The sequence below is a fragment of the Epinephelus moara genome, chromosome 16, assembly GCF_006386435.1.
Source record: "Epinephelus moara isolate mb chromosome 16, YSFRI_EMoa_1.0, whole genome shotgun sequence".
Classification (NCBI taxonomy): Eukaryota; Metazoa; Chordata; class Actinopteri; order Perciformes; family Serranidae; genus Epinephelus; species Epinephelus moara.
In genome coordinates this window covers 34001794-34029783 of record NC_065521.1, presented here as the reverse complement: position 1 = coordinate 34029783, position 27990 = coordinate 34001794, and the positions used below count along the sequence as shown (strand labels likewise).

The window sequence follows — 27990 nt, the reverse complement described above, 5'->3', positions numbered from 1 at the left end:
GAGGCATATGTCCCACTTTGACATTCTGCAAACACTCTCAAGCATCACTTCTTTTCCGCCAACTTATTCCCGGCTGGCATATTGATAGACTGTCTCAGCAGACATTACATACAGTTAAATATTCTCTCACAGTGGATGCCGAATTGGAGAGTTGTTTTAATGTATTTTTTGCTCCTTCCCTGGCGATTTTTACTTTTTCTTTTAACGTGTCACTGGAGTCGATCCAAAAAGATCTAATTAGCCGTTAGGAAATATGAAACTCCATATGGTATAAATATTTATATATAACCCAGAAAAAAATACATTAAATATTGGTGCCATGGAAATGTTGTTTGATTTCTAATCTACAACACCTGAGTTAAACAGACGCACAGGAGGAAATGGTTTTTGCCAGTGGAATAATAATAATGTGATGCACACACATTTGATAAGATAAGAGACATACCTGAGTGCCCGAGCCTCTGCCCAGCGTGCTGGAGCACTGGCTGAAATCATTGTTCCTGTAGCGTGGAGGGGCCTCCAGCGGGCTCACCAGGCAGTCTAAGTTATCGAGGCTCCGATTGGTCGACAGCTCTTTCAGGGACGGCAGGGAGCTGTGGAGGTGAACGTGATAATCAGCCTCTCAAAAGTCAGAGAGCGGAATAAGTGAGGGCTGTGTTTAATTGATGATATCCAGGAGAAACTTTAAATTTAAATCACACTCCAAAAAGTTCCCCTGGGTATTTTAAATTAAATACTATTGCGATGTGCAGATAGTGATATGTGCGAGGGTTTAAAATAGCAGCGCAGAGGAAACAATGATTTATGAGTAGAACTGATAAATGTGAAAACTGACTTTCTCATTGATCTAGGACAGTGGTTCCCAACCTTTTCTTTTAGACGTACCCCTGCACCTGGGGCTGGGCAAAATAGAGACACCAAATATAACTCCATGGGGACCAAATACCTTGGTATTGATACTGCAGCGATTTTGTAGGGTTGACTATTGGAGCTTTCACAAAGTATTTACACAATGAGATTTTTGATAAATAACCATTAGTCATATGGGAATAATGAGTATAAGTGGGTAAAGGCTAGAAAGGTCTGGTAAGTTCAGAAAGTCAACTTAGTTTACTATTATACCATCTTTAAACCCAGGAAAAGACAAGCCAATACCCAAAATCTAGGATGATATCTAGTCTCATATTACAATATTGATATGAAAGTGATGCAATGCCCAGCCCTACCTGCATTAGATGAACTCAAGTTCCCCTTTATCATCACCACCCATCTGGACCCAAAATCTTCTCACAGTTAACTTGTTAATGTCTAGGTTGGTTTGGTCAAGTTTACATTTGTACTACTAGTAACAGAAGCTAGACATTTATCTATTTTAACCATTTATTCAATATTTATAGCTAAATATTTCAACTGCATGTACAATACTTTTAGTTGTCTCACTATTTGAACTTTAAATTAAGTATTTTTAACTACTTTTTTTAGCATTTACACATCACTTTTAGCCAACTGTTTCCACTTCTCTACCCTCTAACTAACTTATTTAATGCTTTTCCTTTGCAAAACATTGAGCCCTATTTCACATCCGGCATGAAGCAGCACAAAGCGGTGCACAGCAAAGTGCAAATGTCGTTATGCCATATAAATAGGAGTGGAACAGGTGCGTGCACACCTTGACTTTAAGGACAATGGGAGATGACACACTGATTGTTTAAATTCGTGGCATGCCCAAAACACACCTATGATTAATTACGTAAACAAATACAACTCCTTTGGCCCTTGCACTTTACATTGTGACCAGATTATAAACAGTTTACCGAGCAAAAGTGGGGTTGGACATGTCCTTAATGCACTTGCGCGATGCACTATGGATCATTTAAATAGGGCCCCTTGTGTTAAAGTACAGGTGATTCAATATGTGAATATACCTATGTATATAAACATTTTTACCAAATTGTTTTTTTTGTTTTTGTTTTGTTTTTTAAATCAGTTGAGCAACACGTACCTCCTGCTAATTGCAGAAGTACTCTGAGGGTACAGGTGCCCCTGGTTGGGAATCACTGATCTAGGACATTTTAGAGAAGTTTCCTCTGTTCTGTCTCTGCCCTTCTGGCACCTGGTGTTAGTGAAAATGTGTGTGCATAAGCAGCAGGGTGTGGTTGAGTGATTTCCATGGAAAATTTGCATGTTATGAAATCAGGCATCAGGCAAGAGTGAAGTACTGACACACCACTAAGGGAACCTGCAAGGTAAGAAGAGATGGAAGAGGGGGCAGAGAGGAAAAGTACTTGGAAAGGTTAGCCAAAAAAAAAGGTGGTGGGTAGTGGTGGTGGGGCAGGTGAGGGTAGGTGGAGGGCCACACTGCCTGCCTATGGATGGCACTGACCTCAGATGCTGCATAGAGCATGCACTCTGTAGTGGAGACCACAGATAATCCTCCCGCATGAGAGCGTAGCAACGAGGCCTGTCCGTGTGGATGTAGGAGTAAAAGACATGGCAAAATTTCATCTGCTGATGATTTTGTACCAAATAAAGATGATAATGTATGTCATTACTTCTCTCCTCTCATTAATCTACACATCTAACCTCCATGAATAGCTTCACTCAGCTTGTTATGACCAAGTGCTACTGCAGACAATTATTTGTGACAAGATGCTGCCACCTGCTGACTACCTTTGAGGACATGAGAGAAATTTTCCTTCCCACAATTTTAACAACAAATACCTCTTCAGTGCTTATTTTTAATTTAATGAATGAAAAGTAAGAGAGCACAAACACAACCATGGCAAAACAATGAGCATGATAATAAAGGTTTTAATTCCAGTTTGATAAATGTGATTCTATATGCTGTAGGACTCACTTGCGTTGAGGTGGAGGCGGCTGCTGCTCGCTCAGGGAGTGCTGGGTGGCCTTCAGGTAACTCTGGCGACGGGCAGTGGCTTTGGGGGAAGGTTTGGGGCTTCCCTCCGAGTCCTCGCTGTCTTCTACGTCTCCCATCGCTTTCACATAGCTGCCACTGCGCATCCTTCGACAGGGGATCTCAGTTCCTCTGGCCCGGCCCCGACCAAGAGTTCCTGCCCAGTCCCCCAGTGGGACCTGGATTATGAAAACACACACATACTGATGTGAGACTCTTAAAGCATGGTGTGAGGATACTTCTGGTGTTTTCCTTAGACACTGCATGTCAAAGGTTTGTTTCTAATTCTTTGTTTAAATACATTTGCAGTATGATTCTGTGCATGTGCAGCAGTGGTGCTTAAAAGAAAATATGACTGGATGAACATGATTTATGGGACAAAATCTATAACTGTGAGTATAAAGTGTATATGATAAAAAGAATAAGGTAAACTATCATTCAAAGCAGAAACCAGTGCTCAGAACTGATCAATAAAACCAATAAACTTCAGAGAAATTATATAAGTATCCATGCAAACTTACAAAGAATGATGATGAAGATGAATACTCACTGATCCTCCTACCTGAAGGAACTGTTGTGCCAGGTCTTGGTGGCATGACTTTGATTTAAGCAGGGTCCTATTGACTGTAGCAGAGCCCTTCTGCAACACTTGCCTGGCCTGGCTGAGGGTGAGAGTGGACCAGGAGCCCCTCTTCACCAGTATATCATCCTTACTTCCCCTGGTTCTTGCCTCCTCTTCCTTGGATCCTACCTGCGTCGCCTGGCATGCCAGGAACTTGAGGTCACTGCTGCTTTTCGAGGTCTTGAGAGTATGTGCAGAAATGGTGTTGTAGCCCTGTGGGATATGTCTGGGAGGGGCCTGGCTGTCTGACACCGCTCTGCCAAGAGTCATCATGGTCAGCGGGTTGCGGTAACCTACAGCAATAGTGCCAGCTTTGGTAGTGTCAGTGTCCAGGGCATCGTCCGAGCTCCACAGACCCAGTGCATTAGGCCTAGGTCTCTGCTTTGGCCCCTCAGTTTTAGCCCTGTCTTTACTCTTGCTCCTGCGTGTTGGTCTACCACCGTCCTCACCAGCTCCTGTGGTGACGCTCAGTCCTCCAGTGGAGCGCCCGTTTAAGCTGCCTTTGATTGCAGAGTTTTCCAGGGACTGGGACTTGGCAAATAGCTTCTGCACAGAGTGCATCAGGTGGCGAATGCGTCCTGGGCTCTCACTGCGTTGCTTCGACATACGTCCTCTATGAAACTGCAGCGTGCTGAAGCCATCACGCTGCAGTGGCAGGTGCCTCTCAAGCTGATCCAAAAGGTTGGAGGGTAACCGATTCATCTTAGCTGCTGCTGCAGAGGATATGGTGGCTGATCCACTGGTGATCATAGGAGCACCAGTAAGGCCCAGACCCAAACCCATACCCATAGATAAGGAGGTGGATAGTGCACCTGCTCTGCTTCCCTGCCCAACTCCACCACCACCTGCCATACAGGCCTGGGAGCAGTCGACCTGGTCGGTCTGGGAGGTGAAGTGCAGACGAGGGAAGGTGCTGCTGTTGGACACCTGGCTGAAAGGCAGCAGGCAGTCAGGGGTCAGGGTGGTGGGGCTGGTGGGTGTGCACTGGTGGAGATGGGGGTCCAGGGTGCCATAGTGGTTTATGGTGGGGCTCAACAGAAAGGCGCCGTGAGGGTCAGAGGACAAAGGACACAGAGGCTTCTGTGGGCATCCGGGTGGTTCACACGAGTCAGACAGGTGACGACTGCGGTTGGCTCCTAACCCTTTCATGGTGGCTGAGATGTCGTCCTTAGAACATGTCTCCAATCAGTACGGGTCTACTGACCTGAAGGGCCCATCCTGCAACGAGGAAAGACAGAAACGATCGATTAAACATGGAAATTAAGTCAAAGATCTGATGACTGTGTGGGAGCACATTAACATAAAACTTTTAAAACTAAAACAACACTTCTGGGCATACTCCTGTCACATTTTAGTTATTTCCTCTGATTAAACCGTTTTTATCCTAGTTTAGCGGCAGATTCTCTCAGGAATGTTTAATAAAAATGAGACTCTTTGTCCCCTTACAGAGATTATACTTAACAGTGCATAACAGTAAAACAGCCATTTGCGTACAATATAAAGGCTCAGAGGGGGAGTTCTCAACATCAATACTTAAAGCTAATGAAAACATTAGAGTTAGAGCCCATTTAAAAGCGTTTTTCCCGGCGTGTCCTTGAATTTTCGGTACAGTAATTGAGATAAAAAAGACATTATAGACTGTCTCTGCTGTGTGGCGCATTTCACAAAGGCAGCATAACACAGCAAGTAAGCCATTGTCCTCTACAGTAAGTTCCCATATGAGTTGCTTGCACACAAACCACCAGGTGGTGCACCAGTAGCAAGTGCACAAAGGACACTGTTAGGGCTGTGGGGGAAAAGGCACATAAACATTGCCTTAAAATACATTTCCACATTAATATGTATGGGTTTAATGAATCATATGTGTATTTATACAATCCCACTGCATGTTAAGAAATTAATATATTTTCTGATATAAGTGTCTGATTCTTCAAGCAAACAATGAACAGTGCTCAGACAGTTCTTGTGTGATTTACTGTCTCGTCATGCCGCCACTACACACAGAGGAACAATGGAGCCATAAGGATGAAAATCTAAAGACAAACAGACTAAATCACAGATTATTCTCACTGAAAAGGACGGCCTATAATGCATGAACTGCTCCACCATAGCAGGCGACCAGAAAGCCAGAGGCCCAAACTAAACCTCCACAGTGATGTACGGCCTGCAGCCACTCCGCTGACAATGCATAGGAGAGCGATTCTGTGACTCACACATGTAAATGAGCTTCATATTTAAGGAGCGCTATTTGTTCCAAAGCAGGAAATGAACCCTCATTTCAACAAATCATTTTTGGTGCTTCGCCATCCTCTCGAATCCACTAACTGTGGGATAAACTGTGATTCCTTTCCTTTCTCAACCACAGGGAACAATAAATCTTCTCTAATGCCTGCTAAAGCAAATATTTCATAGATGTATTTCAGTGGCATTTCTATTAGATACAAGCAGGGAAAAATGCTGAATTCAATCTGATAAAACTTCACTTAACTGCTCTGTCATTATTTACAGACTATGTATACTTTCTTTCATTTTTGTAGGCAGAGCTCCTTGTGCTGGGTAAGATTTGAAAATAGCTCACCAGAGAGCTGACGGGGGATGACAGCTCAGATGTACAGTAATGTTCATTTTCTAACTGCTTGCCTGGGATAAAGCCAAATCTAATATAGCCTCTTAGTCAATATGTCATATAGTTTCCAATGCAACCACAAAACTTCATCATGACATAGCCCTAATATTTCACCAGTGGAAAGATGGCCTTCTCAAAAAAAAGGGCCGTTCATGTAGTAGAAAGATGCAAATACTTCTGAATTTGGTGCCACATGACAAGAGAAACGTGCCAAAAACTGCAGTTCTTTGAATGGTCACCTGAGGGTGACTCTAGAAGCCAGTCAGTCCCCATAGAGTCAGCCTCAAGTGACCATTCATAGAACTGCAGTTTCTGGCACGTTTCTCTGTTTCTGTACCAAGCTGTAAACATGTTTATTTCCTCTGTAAAGTTGGGCATTTTAACATTGGGGTCAATGGGGACTGACTGGCTTCTAGAGTCAGCCTCAGGTGACCATTCAAAGAACTCCAGTTTTTGGCACGTTTCTCTGGTCATGTGGCACCAAATACTTTTGAATTTGGTGCCACATGACCAGAGAAACGTGCCAAAAACTGGAGTTCTTTGAATGGTCACCTGAGGCTGACTCTAGAAGCCAGTCAGTCCCCATAGAGTCAGCCTCAAGTGACCATTCATAGAACTGCAGTTTCTGGCACGTTTCTCTGGCCATGTGGCACCAAATACTTTTGAATTTGGTGCCACATGACCAGAGAAACGTGCCAAAAACTGGAGTTCTTTGAATGGTCACCTGAGGCTGACTCTAGAAGCCAGTCAGTCCCCATTGACCCCAATGTTAAAATGCCCAACTTTACAGAGGAAATAAACATGTTTACAGCTTGGTACAGAAACAGAGTTGGTCTCTGTAGCTAATTTTGCTGTTCATGACAACTGTACAGGGGTTGAATTTTTCTATAACTCACCCGTTTACATTTAATTAAGACTTAAAGATATGCATAATAAAGGGCGGGGCTGCTTGAGTGACAGGCTTTCTGTCGATAGTGTCCTTGGCTTCTCAGTCAGATCCACCCCTCGCTTCTCCACAGCTCCAGCCGCTCACCCAAATATGGTCACTTCTGTCTCCAAAAAACCAAGATGGCGACATCCAAAATGCTGAACTGACGGTTGATGTCACGGTAGTTACATAAATTATTTTTAGAGTCTGTGATCCTATTCAGGGTCTCAGGGGGCAAGTGGCGGGGTACACTATGGACAGGTCGCCAGACTATCACAGGACTGACACAAACAGACAACCCTTCATGCTCATTTACACCTACCATTCAAAGTCATCAATTAATCTAACCTGCATGTCTTTGGACTGTTTGAGGAGGCCAGAGAACCCTGAAAAAACCCACGCTGACACGGGGAACACATGCAGACTCCACAAAGAAGGAACCCTCTTGCTGTGAAACAACACTGCACCACCACTATGCTGCCCGTTTTTGCCTTGTCCAAAACCGATATGGCGATCTGATATTATAGTTCAACAGTAAGCTAAAATATGTCTCTAAAAACATTTAAAGGAGAGAAAAAAGCAACTCAGTAACAGAATCTTGGCTCGTATTTGATTGGCACTGCTTAGTTTTACTGTTTGATCTCACTTTTTCAGCCTCCGTGTTTACAATACAGGAAACAGTATGATGCTCACGTCCTGTTCACAAACTCTCAGATTACAGCCAAACAAGATGATTTCAAACAAGATGTTTCTGAAGACATTTTAAGCAAGAAATAGGCAATACTGGAAATTCTAACTTCGATAGAACATCTTGAAAAATATCAATTTTTAACACAGTTTTCAATGCCACAGGGAAAGGAACTGAGGGCATACATAACCCTTAGATTTTTTGTCAAAAGATTAATATCACAAGACTATAACATGACAATGACAACTTTTCTGTCCTGCGTTAGTAGCAGAGAACAGCAGAATTACTGTAGTAAACATAAACAATAAAACAGAGCGAGAAAGTGCAGCTGGTGCTGATACTGATATAATATGAATTGATATTGCGGAAAAATGAGTAATCGTGTATTTGAAATCGTTTCAAATATTCAGAATGGAAGTGTATCAATTAATCGATATTCATAACAACACAAATGTGCAAGACAGTGACAAAATCTTGGTTTATATTTGATCAGCACTGCCTAGTTTTATCATTTGATCTGAGTTTGACAGCCCTAGAACCAGCGAAAACGCTTTGAGCTGGGAGATGAGTAGGAGATCTGAGCACTCCTACTGGTTAGATGCAAGGAAGTTTACCACAGTTAATTCACGTACACTACCCACATTGTTATGATAAATGGACCTGCATTTGTATAGTGCCTTTCTAGTCATCCGACCACTCAAAGTGCTTTTCACGCTACGAGTCACATTCACCCATTCACACACACATTCACACACTGGTGGCCGAGGCTACCATACATGGTGCCACCTGCGACTCAGTTTTTTTTAACACACTCACACACCAATGGGAGCAATTTGGGGTTCAGTATCTTGCTCAAGGATACTTACACATGCAGACTGGAGGAGCCGGGGATCGAACCGCTGATCTTCCGATTGGCAGACTCTTCCTCTGAGCCCCATACAAAGCTGGTTCAAAATCCACAAAGTGTCCCTTTAATTGGCTTCTGTCTTCTGCTCTATATGATGTATCACTGCCTTAAAGGAAAACATGGTGGCCTGGCTCAGTAGCTCAGACAGTATAGAAACATAAATGAAGGAAACGGAAATATTTTAAGGCGACCGTCTCATCCTCCTCTATAGCAAGCCTACTCACTCTCAAAACTCACTATACAGACAGTCATATTGCATCAAGGTTATGAAAACTCATAATTCACACAGCAGAAACCCATGCTGCATTAAATTCTCTCCAACAGATGCTGTCTGTATCACAGTGGAGTGACTCACTGATCAGTCAATGGTAAGAGCCCTCTCCCACAGCAAAGCATGAAATCTTGCCTGGGAGCTGAATGTGGAATGTTAACTGCACGCATTTTCATTCCACTGTGTTGGTTTGCCACTTCTTACGTCTCTCTGACCTCCCATACACTCTCTACAGTGCGAGAGCAGCCACTTATCTGAGTCAGTGTTCCTGGACGGGCACAGCGGCGTGCTGACAAATATACCAGCGTTTTACAACGGCGCAGCCTGCTGTAATTCATCCCCCCCGAGCTGACTGTAGCCCCACGTGTTCACGTCCTGTAGGCGCCACTGCTGACAAACTGACACACACCTACACACTGACACACCAACACACACTGACACACGCAGAAACGTGCTAACCACCCACCCACCCCGTCCACCGCACCGACGAATACCCTGTCAAGTGCTGAGCATCACAGGGCCGAGATGAGAAAGAAATAATGTTCACAGTTCATGTAATTCTGTCACAGGTTCAGTGCATCTGTCTGTCTGCCTGTGTGATGGTGGCCAGCAGGCTCTTGCATAATTACAAGGTGAATGAATCCTTGGACTGCAAATATGTCTCTGCTTCACACGCACACACACCGTAGGGAAGCAGTAACTGGCTGTGGGAATTATCTCAGAGAAATCTTGCACATTCACTGACTAACAGGAGTGTTACGTCTCTTTCAGCTACATATGCAGCACACGCATCATCAAAAGGACAACCTCAGATGATCTCATACGCAAGGGCCGTACTGGTTGCAGTTGTAGTGCACTTATGTAACGAGAGCGATCTTACAGTTATTTGTGTATTCTGGTCCTGCCAGGGTCATTTGGAGGGTAAAAACTCACGCAAGCATTTGGTTGATTGGTGTGTGAAGGTGATCTGTGGACAGCTACAATCATTAATCAACCATTAAACATCATGGAAAATGAGATTTGAGCAGTGTGTCTGCAGTGATTATTTATGTAGCAAAGTAAACAAAAGGCTTACTAGCTGTCCTTACTAATTTCATAAACGAAATAATATATCTTCAGAAAAGAAAAAAAAACATGAATAACTCTGTTGATTTATAACATAGATTTTCCACTTAATAAGAATTTTTTCTGTATTCATTTTTCCCTTAAGTATAAAAATAACTGTATCCTCCAGTTTTCTTAATAAATATATATTTAACTATAATTTTCTAAAATGTTTTGTCCGTCTACATTTTAAATTACATAACGAATAATGTCTTATTATAACAGAGCAGATCAAAAAAGCCTTTCCTATTCCCCCTACACTACAGTGCTAATGAGGTCTAAAGAACAAACCTGGATGGTGGATCCACCAGGGCCTTTAAAAAGCATAGTGATGTATCAAGCGCTAACATACGTAACATGGAAAACTTCTTTTTCCACGGAGAGTCAGAGCAGGTCAGAAGAAGTGTGCTGTCACTGGTGCACTCGGGTATAAAAACTCACTACTGTGCATGTACAGAAAATACACTTAAACTATGATTATGATTAACTATATTTCCCTAGTGCTCACATAGGATGAGTATACATCAATCAACCAAAACATTAAAACCACTGCAGGTGAAGTGAATAACTTTGATTATCCTGTTAGAATTCAATATTCTGCAGGGAAAACCTTGGTCCTGGCATTCACGTGGATGCCACTTGACACGTTTCACCCACCTCAACACCGTTGATAACCAAGTACTCCTCCTCGAACGTGACAAAGATGGATCGGACTTGACTCAGACCTTTTTGGGGCATGGACAAAGGACCATGGCATTGGCAATGGATCCTCTGAGTCCTGTGGGTTGTGAGGTGGTGTACGGCACACCCCACACATGTGATTGGATTGGTATCTGCAAAATTTAGAGGCCAGGTTGCACCTTGAGCTCTTTGTCACGATCCTCGAGCCATTTCTGAGCAGTTTTTGCAGTGTGGCATGGTGCACTGTCCTGCTTGGGTGCCACTGCCATTGTGGGGTGTTTGGTTGGGTGGAGCACGGCATCCACATGAATGCCAGGACCAGCAGAACATTGATGAATGAGGTGTATAGTCTGTACATTGTAAATCCATCAAACCTCTACTGTATGGTTGTCCCTTAGAAGCCTGTTGGGGGCTGCAGGAAACACTGACATATTAGCACCTTTTACATTGATATGGCAGACTTATTAGTATAGAGTTGCCAAATTAAATATCCAGCAGATATGTAGCAACATTAGCATTCATTTGGAGTCATCGTTCTGGCCACACAGTTGCCAGAGGAAAATGTTGGCATTGTACTTTTCTGCAAATTATGAATATGTTACACTTGTAATTTTCATACCCATCATATCAATGTTTCTAAAGTGACCAAGTTCTGCATAGATGTTTCAGAGATGACTTTGTCATTGGGAGGTGGAGGGGTGCTGGATGGCGTGACATGTAGGTGAGACAGCTGCCAAACTGCAGACCACTGTTCAAGAGCAACACACAAAAAACTGAGTGTTTTTAAGCGAGACATTAGCAGCATTTCCAGCTGTGACTGTGGCATCAAACCAGGTGCGTTAAGCCAAAACATGACCTTTTCCTAACTGTAACCAAGTGGTATCTGTGGTTTGCAGAAATGTACAAAGTTAACATATATTCTGGTGTATGTGTTTGTCCACCTGACAAATGTCAGTCCAATACTGATGCTCTGTGGCTGTTAAATGCTCCACCTTGTTCACCTGATAGTCAGTAAATTTAGTGACCTTTGTCTTTTGGTATTGAGCAGGTAGTGTGCGTTTGGTTCATCAGAGTGCTTTAGGCCAGAAAACCAAAACAATGAACTGAGAGATGAAGAGAGAGGAACTGCAGTCAGGCAATAATTCTCAGTGGGTTCATCACTACCCGCAACCCCTTTAACATCACATGTAGTCATTTGATCCATTGTTAATATAAAAATATTGATTATTTTAAATACCAACGTACAAAATATCTTCATCCATCACATTTATAAAGCTATTAGCTGCTGCATCTTAATATTAGATGAGAGAGCGACGTGATTAACTGATTGCTCATCTGTTTATTTTACTCTGATAGATCTGTTTTTTTTAATTCCCCTCCTCTGTCCTCAAACTGTCCCATCTTGTGACTGAGGGGAGCCACCTAAGTCGTAATGTTAGTTGCACCTTTAATTCAGCATAGTCACATTATGAGCATGCCCATTTCAGATATTATAGTCTACCAAAGAGTTGTTATATTGTAAATTTGGTCATTATGAACTCCCTCATAACATCTTCTCTCAATTACTCCTTGAAAAGTGGCATCTGGGGATAGATGAAAGTGGTTTAATGTCCTGATTCAGAGATTAAAACAAATTTAAAACACAAAAGTGTGACCCATTATGTAAAGAGGCAATCAGATGAGCAATGCCAAATTATTAATTGTGCATATTTCTGTCTGAAGAGACAGTATTTACTGACTCATACCTCCGTCACAGAAACTATTTGTCTTAAAACTGGAATTTTAATCATCCGGGGGTCGTCTGATGATCAAACCACCCACTTATTTATTACAGTAAAGCAGTCCCACTATATTGGCTATTACTGTATACTGTGTGCTGTATTTCTGTGTCTGTCTGAGAGCTGGGACTTCGAAGTTGGCTCCTATACAACGAGGCTGTCACATGTTATTGTGCAGGAAAATCAAAGCCAGACGACAAACAATAAACAAGCACAAATGTTATCAAGGCTGCGGCTTTGAATAATGCTCATTGTTGGAAGACGCTTGAGACTTTCCAAGTACCTTGCAGTTATGTAATGATGTTTCTAGAGCTTGCTGTGACAGAAAAAAAAGCCCAGGGGGAGGAATAATATTTATAGTATCCTTGAGGCTATGCATCAAATTTTCAGCTGTCAAGGTAGAGATGTTTTTGATAATTAGGGCACTCCGGGTGAACCAACGAAAAACAATGGGGACAAGCTTGACATGTTGTCTGTTGCTGGGCAAGGGTGTAAAAGTAGGCATTGTATTTTTACTTCCTTCCTACTGCAATGTTCTGTGCAATGTCAGTTTTTGTAATCTGATTGAATTAAGAAGCTGAAATCAATTTCATATGAGCCACAGAGCAGTAATCCATTACAAAATTCAGTCGCTTACATCAGTTTTTAAGATCACTGTGATTAGCAATATGTGAGCTATTGGATACAAGAATATCCTCATGGGGATGAATAAAGTATCGGTCCATCTGTGCGTCTATCCATCTCATAGCCATGACATTCATTTAGTCTTGGAAACATCAATTTAATGTTTATTCTTTAAAAATATCAATAAAAATACACATGTAGGTGTTGCTACATGAATACAAGCACATACAAAGAGTGGTGGACTGGCAACAACAAGCAGCCTGGGAAATTGCTGTTTAGCGGCCTCACTTTGGCACACCAAATTCAAATGGACACGTTTGTCGATGAATGAATTATTAATTTAAAAAACTAAAATTACCGCCCAGATAAGTTGCAGTTACAGTTTACATCCATGTCTGTCAAGACTCATGTAGCCATGACAATATGGAGGTTGCTGCGAGAAAAGCTACATCTTCTAAAACATTGATACTTCACACACATCTTCAACCCAGCAGCTTATAACATCTATATAATCAGCACAGTGGACACCCAAAATTAGTGTCACCAATTCAGTAAGTTATGACTTCAAATAATGGACAGAATATTGTATTTGTCGAACACTTTGATGTCACAATGACATTGGCCTTTGACCTTTTGGATATATAATGTCAGCATTTTATCCTTAACAATCTTTTCTGTGGAATTTTGTCACAATTACCGTATGAATTCTTGAGTTATGGCCAAAACCATGTTTTGTGAGGTCACAGCAACCTTTGCCCACCAAACTCTAATCAGTTCATCATTGAGTCCAAGTGGACGTTTGTGCCAAATTTGAAGAAATTCCCTGGAGACAATGAATGGGACGGACAGACAACCTGAAAGCATAATACCTCCAGCCTTGGCAATTGTTTTACATATTGTTAGGCCAATATGTAAAACAATATAACTAATTCTCCAAAGCTTTCCTCCATGTTTGTTTGTACAGAACAAAAATTCAGTTGAATTAATGTAGGGATCACCTGACGCCTAATTTGACTTATTAGCCACACAACTAACAATCAGCAGACTCTATCCACAGGAGCACACTACACTACACTGCATATCCACACCAAGCACGCTATATTTAGACTGAGTAAGTATTTAACAAATCATTTTTATTGCTGGGCTGGCCATCAAATATTATACCTTATCAGGGGTGGCCTGGACGCCTGAAGGGAGCCAATAAGTCGCCTGCAGGGCACATTCTGTAAATAACTATGATCAAGCCAGTCATCACTCGCATCTCTGTGGTCAAATCAGCCAACACTGCAACTTTAGTGCACCCGTACACTGACACTTATGGTAAATGCATTCAGACGGCCCAGATCAACCTGACAGGGAGGCAAATTTGCATTTCCTAGGATAGCAAAGGCATGACCTGCACTATTCTCTCTCTGACTGGCTAGTACTCATTGCCTTTGTTGGTTAGGTGAAGGCAGGAGGAGTGAGACTGGTAAGTGTAGGAACATCAGGGTAAGCCAGTCAGAAGCAAAGTAAGGCAAGTCATGCTTTCACTGTCCTAGAAAACACAAATTCCAGATGGGGAGAGCTAGCGGCAGACGTGGCAATGTCAGTGAAAGGTTACATACATGACTATGTTCAGTTCAGTCAAGAACACTTTAGTCAAAGAAAACTTTATTTCCATTTGCAGTATTAAATTTGGCGGTATGGCTCTGTTCTGGGGCCTCTCTGCCTTTCCTTGGACCTACACAGAAAGCCTCTCTCACGCGCCTACATGGAAAGCCTGAGGCAGAGAGAGCAAAGCTCCCTGCCCTTCCATGTGCCTACATGGAAAGCCTAAGGCAGAGAGAGCAAACCTGCCTGCCCTTCCATGTGCCTACATGGAAAGCCTAAGGCAGAGAGAGCAAACCTTCCTGCCCTTCCATGCGCCTACATGGAAAGCCTAAGGCAGAGAGTGCAAACCTCCCTGCCCTTCCACGCGCCTTCATGGAAAGCCTAAGGCGGGAAGAGCAGCAGCAAAGACCCCCAGGAACAGAACAGAGCAGCATCAGTGACAAACAGAAATGACATTGATAAGTCAGACAGAGCATGAAAAGGAGGAGCTGGGGTGGAGGCAGGTTGCAAAGCGGCTTGCAAACGAAGCAGCAACAGTAGGCAGGCCAGAGCAGTTTAAATAGGGCATCCTGAATGAGATTCACTACTTGGTTGCATAGAAAGGACTCAAGTGCTCTACCAGCTGACTTCCATCAATCAGCTGCTCCATCAGTTGATTGGGTTGTTTGAGATCAGCTGATGTAGCTGGGATGTGAGCTGAGGTTGTCCTGACTGAACTAACGCTTTGCTCAATTTTTCAAAACAGGGCCTTAACAAAAAAGTACTATAACACCGAGCTTAGGAAGAAAAGACCAACCCTCACAAGACCGGCCCACTGAGAAAATTCCTGAACATCCCAATGGGTAGTCCGCACCTGTAAACAAAACAACTAGTAAATATTTTATAACTGCATTTTAAAAAGAAAGAAAAGTAATGCTGAGTCTCAAGTTTTACAGCATCTGTTTACTGTGGTTAGACTTCATTATTTGGAGTTTTCCTCCAGTGCCTCCACACAAGCACTGAGTTCATTAAGTCAAATTAAACAGAAGATGGCAAATTCTAAAAATATACATAAATATATTTTTGCTAGTCACTTTAAAAATGCTTTATGTGGAAAACAAGGGAAGATAAAACATAAAAAGAAATATTTGGGGATCATTTTTACACAGAGGTTTAAAATCTAACAGATGGGGATGGCACTCGGAACATAAATGTACTTTGACAAAACAATCATCCTCACAGGGCTGCTGAAATTGCTGCTACTTTGTCAAAAACTGCCATCATTGGCCCATCGGGATGTGATGTCACGTATAGCCCAACGCTGACATACAACCGCTGTTAGATCTACACAACGCCTGCTAACAAGCTGAGCCAAGAATTGCTGGGCTGTGTCCCACGGAGCCACCAAGCAGGCCTGTAATAAATGTGTGCTGTAGCTGTGCACTTCCCCTGCAGCCTTGGGTGATAAGCAGAGGGAGGGGAGGGAGTGAAAAAAGAGAGAGGTATCGATCTGGGGCTTGCTCCTTGTTCTAAGGGTGAATATACAGCTGCTGGGTATTGGCTTTTGCAGTCTCCTTCAATAATCACTTTTTTTTCTCACTGCATCCACTCTCCTTGAGACACATGTACAGTACATTTACACTACAGTGACTGACTGCATACAGAATTCTGTGTCTTATCAGCCTGTGTCTTATCCCTGTTTTTTATCTTTTAAAATCACTTCACTGATACTGACGCAAAACATAGAGGTCCCCCTGAGTGGACTAATTTCAGATTAATCTAATAAAATGTTGTATAACCAGTATCAAATGTGTCTCTTCCTCCGAGCAACTCCAAGTACAAGGTCCGTGTTTCCTGTATTAACACATTAGATGAGCCAACGCCATCCGTTATCCCCACTGTCGGGTGAGAATCTACTAATAGCGTGTTTCAGTCACAAAGTTATGTCATCAGGGCTTCCTGTGGATAAACCAAGTGTTGTCCTTTACTGCTGCAAGTGTTGTTCTCTACTGCCTGGAGAAATGCAAGAGCAACAAGGCTCATTTCTGTGGATAACAGGGCTATCCAGCACAAGACATGATACTTTTCCATTATACAATAACCAGTGTTGGATGACGTTACATTTAAGGGCTCATTTATGCTCCCTTTACGTACGACAATGTATACGTCCGTTTCAAACGATGTTACCGTCACTGCCCACATACTTCCATGCGCCCTTTACGTTGGCATGGATGTTAACCAATATATCCACCAGGAGGCAGCCCAGCGTTAAAAGTTTATGACAACAACAAACTCAAAAACAAACATGGCGACTGTGGAGGAGATATTGATAATGTTTCTCTTGCATAAAAGACAAAAACAGAGGCAGCGTTGTACGAGGCGGTGGTCGGTGAGGCCGTTAAATACATCGCGACTGGAGGACGGAGAATTATTTTCTCTAGTACTGCCAATGAGAGAAATTGAATTGTTATTTCTTCTTCGTGTCTCACTAGAGCTACGTATCGGGTACTGACAGCAACACTGCCCCCACGGTTCCCGGTGGTACTGCTCCGTTTGGCCAGTATTCGTAAGCTTTATGGAAACGTGCAGAAATATGGACGAAATGAACGCGGAGCACGGACAGAAGGCTCCGTCCGTAGCCGGATCCGTATTTAACGTTGAGCATAAATGAGCCCTAAAAGTAACTTGGATTAAAAAGTAGGGCAGTGGCCGTCAGTGTCAGCTACGGACATACAATGCATCTTTAGCATTTGTATGAGATGCAGAGGGCTCTCAACCTAATCCAATGTAAACTCATCAGCGTCACAATTAAATGTTCAGATCAACTGAAGTAGATCTAAGATCACAAAATTTCACTTAGGGCGGGTGGGAAGGGAAGTGGATGGGTCCAACTACCACAGGACTTTGTGCCAGGAGACCAGCGGTTGTGTCCCATGTGAAACAAAAATCTAATTTAGAGTTAATCTGTCACATCAGTTGTGAATCATTATTCAGTTGTTAGTTGCCAACCCTGTGTGCCAAGATACACCACAAAAGGCAACCTCCACCCAAGCGTCAACTTACGATGAATAGGGATGAGATCACGTTAAGACACTGCAAGGCAGATTTTATTACCTGTAGACAGAGCCAGCTGTTTCCCCATTTCCAGTCTTTGTGCTAAGCTAAAGAGCTGCTTGCAATAGGTTCATATTTACCATGCAGACATGAGAGTGATATCAATCTTCTCATCTAACTCTCTGCCATCAAGCAAATAAGCATATTTCTCAAAATGTCAAACCATTCCTTTAACATGACCGAAACAGGCAAGGCCAATAAATGCACATCCATTACACGATAAAAACACACCCTCCTTCCTCTCCTCTGTGTCTGTGTTGCTGAAAAGGCCAAGTCCATAACCAGGAGGGAAATGAGTTACACAATAAGACTTCTTTCTGTTTTAGCGTGCCATGATTGCAAAATGCTTTTAGTCTTTCAAGGATTATAAGTACCATTGAGTGTCCAATAAGCTGGAAGCTAAAGATACTGAGATATAACGGAGTGATTCTGACAGTGTAGCTGCATATATATTCAACAAACCATTCAAACATCATTTATACGCCCAAGAGGCTTTATCACTAGGACATTTCTCTCTGCAGACGGGCTGTAACTGCCAAATGTTGGTCAGTCACATTAAAGGAGGAGGCAGAGGTTGTTAAAATGGTTAGAAGAAAAAATCAACTACACCCAGGAAAACTGTATTCCTCAACACGACATGTAGGAGGAGTTCATATATTTTTCTTTCTTTCTACAGTGGGCCTGCAGATGTTTGCAGTGTCTTTTTTTTAGACTAACAGTAGGGGTTTATGAATGGATAGCATTTTTAAAACATTGGTAATGTTTAAAGTTGATGACACATTTTAGCATCGGACATCAGGGTGCTCTCAGCACTGATGGAAGGAGTGAGGGCTTGTACTCAAGTACATGGAGTAATACCACAGTAGAAAAATACTCCATTACAAGTCAAAGTCCTGCATTCAAAATCATACTCAAGTAAAAGTATTTTCATTAAAATGTACTTAAAGTGTCAAACAAAAAGTACTACATATGCAGAATGACCCCACCAGTGTTATATATATTCTCTCTATATATTATTCAGATCTAATTGTTGATGCATTTATGTAAGAAGCAGTTAAATGTTGTCAAGGTAGGAATAATTAGAACTACTTAATACAGTGTTTTATAGTTTCATTTAAAAGAATGCATATGATCTTTTAAACTTAAATGTTTTACATGTTAAATGGTTACAGTTTTTTTGCAACCTTGACCATATTTTCCAATGTTTTTGTGTCTACTAATAAGGTTTTTAAAAAAAATAAATAAAAAAAATTGGTCCAGTATTGAACGAGAGCACAGCAGCTGGCAGCCACGAAACAGGCTGCAGTGTAACCACTCAGGGCATTTGCGCACCGTCAATTTATGTCCACTAGGGGTGCTTGTTTTCGTCACTGACAGACTCAGATTGTTATCAAGTGTCTGACAACATTATGGAAAGGATATGAGGATAAAAGTACTGATTATTTAAATGGAGTCTGGGGGGTTTGGTGACAGTGATTTTGTTGCTGTTTCTGGTTAAAAAAAGGATCTTACTTTTTAACAAAAAGGTCTGAATCTGTTAGGAACCCCTCCATAATGTTTTCAGACATTTAGAATAATAATATGAGCCTGTCGGCAAAAACAAGCACTTTTAGTGGATGTAAATTGATGGTGCGTTAATGCCCTTAATGGTTACATTGCAGCCTGTTTGGTGGCTGCCAGCTGCTGACATAATAATAATTGTTTCCCATCGGTCACTTAGACACGAAAAGAAGAAAAAATTGGGTCCAGGTGGAAAAATACCAGTTACCCTCTAAATCAGAGGTTCCCAACTGGTCCAGCGTACAGGTCCAGATTTCTCCTTAATCATTAATTCAAGGTCCCAGAGTTAAATACAGCATCATACTTGAGTTTGGCTACATCACTGAGCTAGTTTGCTGTTTCTGTTATGTAGCTGTCCGTTAGTCGCTCACTCTACAGAAGAAAACGGCACTTCAAAATAAATTCATTCAGAATGGACCTGCGACCCATTTTTGGACCATGACCCACCAGTAGGGAACCACTGGTCTAAATCTGAGAAGTAACACGTAACAGATGTCAGGTAGATGTAGTTTAGTAAAAAGTACAACAATTCCCTCTGACATGTGGTGGAGTGAAAGTACAAATTAATAGAAAATGGAAATGCCCAAGTAAAAATTGTACTTAAGCACAGTACTTAGTACATGTACTTAGTTACACTCCACCACTGGTTTTGAGTATACCGTAGGGCTATGGGAAAGACAGATAGTCCAGCAGATGGGCGACTTTACACTACAGCACAAGCCAGAGCATCTGACAGCTTTCTTCCTGCTCCCCTGTATTTACCGTAGGTAGGAGCGCTCCAAAACACCTGCTCATCTCATTCAGCGACTTTCTTGTCAGAGAACTGTGGGAACTTTGTTGATGGCATGCAAGCGCGCCTTCCAAAATCTGAAAGCATCTTCCTTTCACATTGTTGAACATGGGGGGATGCTGCTCTCAAAATGCGAAGCCTGCTGAAATATTCAGAGCTAGGAGCATTTGGCGTTCATAGGATTCTCATCAGTGCTTTGCCCATTAAAGCGATCCCAGTGCACCGCTCTCCCTCGTTCACCACTGCACGCACTGAAGTGTAATTAGAGAGAGAGGTTGCACATTTCCCTTGGGCCATTTACCATCCTCACTGTACTGCTGCTGGTTCCTTTCTGCATGTTTTCATTTGGTAACATCTTGTGCCAGCGCTTCAGCACCGCCTGACCACAGAGATCCACTTCAGTGACTCTGCAAGATTGAATGCATGGCAGTGCTGAATAGAAGGGTTAACATTTATGGGTTTAATTAAAAAGAGGATGTAACCCTAATATTGTTTTATTGGATAGCCACGCAATATCGTGAGTGTAGAGATGTGTAAATCATCACTTGCTAGTATGACTAAACTATTAATAAGATAAAAGGCCTGAGAGCAAAAGGCAAATTCTGGGTTTAAAAAGAAGTGACATGATTTTGAATATGTGCATCTCTGTTGTTGTGTCTTCGTAAAGCAGAACAGTAGCAGAAGCTGTAGGGTGGGTGTTGAGAGCCGCGAACTTCCCTCCCTGACAAAATGACTTTGACATTGTATTGGTCTCAGGCGAAACAAGACATAAAGCACCCAATAAGCTGCGTGTTACGTGTTAACCTCTGCAGTCATGTGCTGTTGTGTCATGCATGCTAAGCATCCATAGTCCAGTGTCTACACTGTTAAAACACGCTACCCATACATTCAGCACAGCCCTTGGGCCCCCGGGGAATTATTGCATGCTATTGGTTAGTAGCTGCCAGGGTGAATCCTCCACCAGTGCTCGTTTAAAATGCTGTCAAAGCTTTAATAGTCCTGGGGGCTTGGGCTTAGAGAGGAAACGCTTCAGTCTACTCTGAGAAGAAAAGGCAAAACAGACAATGCACTGCCACAGGAAGTAGTACAATTGCTTTGTTTGAGCTTTGTTTGAGTTTTAAACTAATCTGCTGTCTGGCATCATGCTCTGCACAACTGAATCTTAATAGCCCTTTGCATTTCTAACCCATTTTCAAACTATTGGGGTTAATTCTTTGCAGGCTGGATTAAATCTATCTGTTTGATTGTGAGCTGCGTGTGGTTTATCTCTCTCAATGCAAGCTGACCTCAGAGGGGGACTGGACTTTCTCCAATATGCAGCAGGACAGTGACCTTAAATCATCTAATCACGTACACATAGAGTAAAATAATGATGGCTTGTGTCCACTCAGTCCTTACATCATTGCATTGTGTTCTTCATAAAGACAAAAAAGATTCCTGATGAAAATATGAAACCAATCTGGATAATGTTAGTTATAAAAATAAGGCTAAATGAATACTACACAAGAATTTCCCACAAAAACAATGTCTCCATGAGTTTAGTCACTGTTTTTACAAAAGTCATCCCTCTCAATCATCACTTACGACCACTAGAAGTGTGTGGCGGTGTATTAATCTGCAGAGACCATGCCATCTGCCTGATTTTTCTATGGACGCACCAATTCATCATCTGAACATCAGTATCAGCCGTTTTTCGCCTTGTTGACTGTCGTTGGTCTCTCTGCAAATAAGACAACATTCACTGATGGCAGTGGCCAATGCTCGTCTGTGCAACATCAATTTGGTGTTGAGTAAAAAGCAGGGCTCTAAACTAACGCCATCCCATTGTACCGTAAACGATAGAAAACGGGTTTGGGATGAATAGAGCTCTTCCCCACGACAGAAGGACGCATAAAACTGTGCTGAAAGCAGCAGAAGCAAAGCAAGTTAATGTTAGTTATTAGCAGGTTGCATTGAGTTATGATGCATTCATGTTCTATTCAGTAAAAATGATTACTGGGTAAAAATTATAATGTTATCATGATGTGTTCAAATGTAATCATGTAAAATTTAGTTTTTGGTGAAAAACTTGAATAAAAACAGTTATTTGAAGAGGACATTTGTTGATGTTTTCACAGCAATACAAACTAGATATTATCGAGAGAATTAAGGTTTGTGAGGCAGGTTTTTTCATTTGAAAGAAGGTAATATTAAAGGTTGTTTCATAAATTTGTATGATTGAATTTGTGTTTATGTAAAGGTTGTGTTGTAAAGGGCCGTTTAGTTTGTATTTGTTGTTTTGTAATAAAGACTTCCTTGTTTCTTTAGCACAAAAGGAGGAATAAAAAACAAGCAACAACATGACTATCATTGGTCTATCTGTAAAAGAGACAACATTAACTGATGGCGGTGGCCAGTCTTCCCTGGGATACCTTCAGGATAACAAATCTATGTTGAAAGCGACAGATGCAAAGCAAGTTAATATTAGTTATTAGCAGCTGGTGGCAAGAACTTATCATTCATGAAGGTTGCATAGAGTTACATTATGATGCATTTGTGCTTAATTCAGTAAAAATGACTCATGGGAGAAAGTAAATCATGAAGTGATGTGTTCAAAAAAAGGCTGTTTCATAAATTTGTATGATTGAATTTGTGTTCATTCAAATGCAGTTTAGCTTGTTTTTGTAATGAAGACCTCTTTGTTTCTCTGGCACAAAAGGGGGAATGAAAAACAACAAAAATAAAATAAGCAACAACAACAAAAAAACAACAACAACACCGGTTTCAGCCCAGAATTTGGCAATTGGTGCTTCCCTAGTATTTTCTTATTTACGTCTTATTTTGCTGTGTTTGGGACATTCCTGGGCACAGGGCCTTTACATAAAGGTAGTGACCAGGTGCCCCAGGTGCAGGTGCAGACCATCAGCAGCACATGTCCAAGAAGAAGCTACACACATTGCAGACATAGCACCAGAAAAACACAAATAAAGTGAACCGAAACGCTAAGCAGACAAAGCTGGGGTTGGCTTTCATGTTTGCTTTCAATACTGTTTACAAACTGTAGCTGATAATTCCTGCATACTATAAGTTTAATGAAATAAAAATATATGCCCTGAAAGTTCACCTAGTGTGTAAATATAAAAAGCAACATAGTGCTGCATTGGGGGTTTGCAGCTACATTAACATAAACCACAAGAGCTTCAGCTACATCATATTCTAGCCCGGGGTGTCATATTAAACGGATTTCTCGGAGATAGTCCCACGTAAATCCTATGGGAGGCAAGATCAGGGCAGCCGCACAGCAGCTGTCCCTCGCTGCTCAAATTGGCCCCGGCACTCAAAACAAAATAAAATTAATATGCTGTTTTGCTCTCAGTAATGTGAAGGGATTAGAGCATCCACCAGTATCAGGATTTAGGATTGAGTGTGTGTACTGCACATGACCAGGCAGAGCGGTTCAACTGCAGCAGCCGCGGTCAGACGGGGTAGAGCGGAGGGCTGGAGGAGGAGCGTATCTGTCCATTAAGAGGGACTCTTAAACAGAAGCAGAGGCTGTTGAGAGGATTACAGCAAGGTCATATTAAATATGCGTAGATATTTTTTCTCTCTAAAAAGCACAGCAAAGTGGTCTAATTAGAGTGAACATCAAAGCTTGTTTAGCCAGCAATGGAAGTAACAGGATCAGAAGAAGCCACGGGATCACATTTATAACTATTAGTACTGAATATACAGCAGTGTTAGATCTTAACATGGTAAGACGGTGTAGACGGTGCTCTCGTTCATTGCTTAAGTACACCGTGAACTTGTTTTTAATACTGATACACAGATAAAAACAGAAATAATGCCTTATTGTTATGCCCTAACCCTGAACACCACCTCAGGCTTTTGCTACAGTACTTCCATGTTAGCCAACAAAATATTCCTCCGCCCCCTACCCACAGCAGGACAGTATGTATGTGCTCCGACCCCCAGCCTATACGTCACTTTAAAACTATAAAGCTAGATACAAATGAATTATCTGCACATCAATATTTTTCATGTTAGCGGGGTCATTCAAGGAAAATGGCTTCTCTCTCTGACCATATCTCTTACTGTCCATTTGCAATGTAATGTCCTATTCCAAAGGCAACATATTTCTCCTGTATGTGTCATTAAAGGTGCCCTGAAAAGCCTGACTGTAAATGTGTAACCTCTCTGGACTGTAGAGTAAAATTCTCTCATAAGGTAAACTGTCACAATAATTACGTTAACGACTTATCGTATGATATATGGACATGACCTTGATCATTTTGCTGATCTCGATATTGTTCTTTGTGTTTGGGCTACATGTTTGTTTATATAAGAGTGTCACCAAAATGTTAGCCAACATGATGCCAGAATAAACAGCAGGGTTTCCAGACCAACATAAAACTTGGGAGCATCCATTTTGCCCCTTTTTATTCTCCACCCTCACCTGTTTAGGCAAGTCTAAAGGAAAACAAAACCATACTTTAAAGGCGACACAGTGTAGCTTACTGGTAGCCTACATCTATATTTTTGGAGTGGAAGAGGCACAGTTGTGATAGTCGTTAGCTTGCCAACCTCTAATAACTAGCCAAAAAATACGCTGTTTGTCGCCACTTTCTTGTGTATATTAACAGGTGTTAATTACTTTTTAAAAATATGTATTAAAAAAAAGTCATATTCCAATTCCACTGTCTGAATAACTGTAAGAATTAAAAGTTAATTGCTCATTGAAAAGGTGTACTTGGATTAATATGTCATTATGTTATCATTATATCTGTGGCAAAAAAAAAGTCTCAAAATGACAATAATATCTTTTATTGCACTTATTTCTGGGGTCATATATATTGTCAAACAAAAGTAGTTAACATGACAGGCCTACAGGTGCCTGCAATATGAAAATCTGCCAGTCTTTCTTGGGGTAATTTAATGTTGAGTAAATGTAAGTGGTGCAGAATCAATCAGGAAATTAAGCTAAAGTATTTTCATCACGTTTGGTAACTGAATTTACCTTGCAGTCTGTCTGGAAGAGAACAAAGCACAAAGACAACTGTGGTATACATCAGATAAATGTCAGTCTCTTGTTCACATGCTCTGTGACACAATCCTCTGACTCAGACACATTCAGTGAGCATGAGGATACTTCAGATGTAGGCACTTCATCTGTCACATTCATTATAAAACTACCATCAAACTAATCTGAATAGTTCCTTAACATCAGACACATTCAAAGAAATATTTCTGAACAGAGTCACTGCCGCTGGGGGACGAGAGAGGTCCTCTTTTTCGCCAGCTGTGAGAGCAGGCTGGTGATTCTGTAGGACCCTCAGGACTTTGGAGATTCAGCAGCGGGAGCATTGGTCATAGCGCAAGCTGACTGCCAGCCGAGCCGAGGCTAGGACAGTTCTGGGGCTGGAGAGAGGCACAATGAGCAAAGCCATGGTTCTGCACTTGTCTCTTCTTTTAGGCGTAAACATGCCTTGTCTTCTGAACCAGAAGGAAGATGTTGGAAGTTGCTGCTGTCAAGACTACAAGATATTTCAACTCTCTGTCCTTTAGCGTGCTGGAATGATGTGTCGCTAAGGAAGAGGGATGCTTTCAGGTCTTATCTGCCCTTGTGTTGAAGGGTGATCATATCCAATCAAACAATGACTAATGCTGTGATGCAGCCTCTGGCAACGGCAACATACTTGGTCAATTTATCAATCTGTCTTGCTATGAGGGTCACCAAATCCAGCTCCAGCTTGTTGGCTGTCATGCTATAATAATGTTAGCATATTCCATTAGCTCCCGGTCACTGGCCAGCAGTAACAAATTAATAGTAATGCATTACAGTAATATTATTATTTTTCACAGTAACAAGTAGTGTAACCAACTACTGATAAAATTTCATCAACAATATTACAGTAACCACTCCAATAAATAACCTTACTTTTGATTTCACCCTCTGACTGATTTGAAATCCAACCATTAGTCACATCCCCGGATTCATTTTTGGAATAGTTGCGCAATGGAGTGGAAGTTCTTACATTCAGCAGCTGGAAATATCCCCATTAGATTGTTGTTGTGACGAGAGATGACAAGAACATCATTGCAAAATGTGTGTACAGGTAGAAGTTCTAAGACGCTCTCTACTAGGAAAAAAACATACTCAAACCTTGAAACACCTACTACAACTGACAGCACAATACCGTAATACTCCTGGAAACACACCCCACCAAAGGTGAGCCCTCCTAGGCTGCAGATTGTTGTAGCCCCACAATGGCTAAACATAATCATGGACAGCTGCAGGCTATAAGAGACAAAGAACTAATGGAACTGGCAAGGAGTCGAGAAACCAGTGACGACGATGAGAAGATGCCATGGCGCACACACAAAGGAAGAATGTGCAACCATGCGGCAAAGTAATCCACAGTACAGGAAATCACAGGCAGCAAAACAGGTACACTCATGACGTAGAACTGACTGGCAGTCCCTCCACTCAGCCACTAGAAACAGGGAAATAGAAGGAATGTGGAAGAAGAGCTCAAGAGCTCAAGTCAGGGACAGAAGGCTGAGTGGTTTACGGGGGAGCAGACGAAGCAGGAAGGTCAGAGACAGGCGAGGTCAGCAACAAGGAAGCAATCCGGGAATGAACGCTGGAAAGTCTTGCATGGATATGACAAAGAACAATCTGGCAGTGAGAGTCTGTGGAGCTGGGGTATTTATAGTGGCAAGGGAGTTGGCTTGATGAGGTGGGTGTGGTGGGCCTGCAGGAGCGGGAGATGTGAGGACAGGTGATTGGCTGGCAGGTAGGTGTGGTCAGTATGCGGGGTTAGAGGAAATTTACTAGGTGAACTGAGAGAAAGGCAAGTATGGCAGGTCGGAAGTGCACACTATGACATCATGTTTCAGACAGATCCTTGGGAAAATAGCTATTTAGCCTTAGCTGTTCTTACTGACGATTATCCTGACAAAAAAATTAGACTTTGAGGAGAAAGTACTCAATTACCAACTTTGTAGGATGAAACAGTAAAGTAATATAACAAGTAGTGTAACGAATACCTGTTGGCAGAGAGTAATGAGTAAAGTGATAACATTACTTTTGAGTAAGGAGCCCAAAACTTTTGGCCAGAGGTGTGGTAAGCTTTCTAGACCTTAAGCATCTCGCACAATCTGGCGTCAGTAGCAACCACATCATCTGATAGAGGAACATCCTGGCAAAAGGTGTAGCCTGGAATTTGTCTGATCAAATCTGAAAACAGGATCCCCAATTGGCAGAAGCTTCAGCCATCATCTTCCAAATTCTCAGATAATATCAAGAACACCTTGAGGACACCTGTTAGCTTGTGCAGTGATGATGGACTGGAGGTAAACACTGACTACTCTGCTGCCTCGCCAGTGCATGTCTCACAGATGACACACTGTAGCTCCATCTTGGGAGAGTGCTGGGAGTCCTTCCATTGCTGCTGCCGCCGCTGCTGCCATCTCACTGCTGACAAAGCTCATCAGTCAGTGCTCTCCAGCTGGTCTGTGATCCCATGCGTGCTTGACACCAAGGGACATGAAGCGGAGTAAACGTGGATCAACAGTAGCAACCAAGACGGGGCATGATGGGCAGCATTTAGCCAGTGTGGTGTCAGACTAATTTATCCTTGACTATGCTGTCATCTTGCAACTGAGATGAGTGGCTAAGCTTATGGAGCAGCAGCAAAGTGAAAATAGAACATCTTTCTGTGGGTTTACGTGCTATATTTTAAGCTTCAAGCAGCTGGAGGTTAAGTCTATAGTACACAGCTTTTTCTTTAGCATTTCTTCCTACATTCCTGCTACTTGGAAGAAGCAGGTAT

The 27990-nt window shown here is 42.0% G+C and overlaps 1 protein-coding gene across 1 annotated transcript in view; it reads right to left on the bottom strand.

Annotated features, from left to right (window-relative positions):
- dlgap4a (discs, large (Drosophila) homolog-associated protein 4a) overlaps positions 1 to 27990 on the bottom strand; it is a 132740-nt gene that overhangs the window by 27525 nt on the left and 77225 nt on the right. Inside the window, exons 2-4 of the mRNA XM_050065823.1 lie at positions 3465 to 4754; positions 2858 to 3093; positions 446 to 593 (exon numbers count right to left, since the gene is read on the bottom strand). Of these exons, the coding sequence (XP_049921780.1) occupies positions 446 to 593; positions 2858 to 3093; positions 3465 to 4685 (1605 nt within the window). The 5' untranslated portion in view covers positions 4686 to 4754. The remainder of the gene's footprint in view (positions 1 to 445; positions 594 to 2857; positions 3094 to 3464; positions 4755 to 27990) is intronic.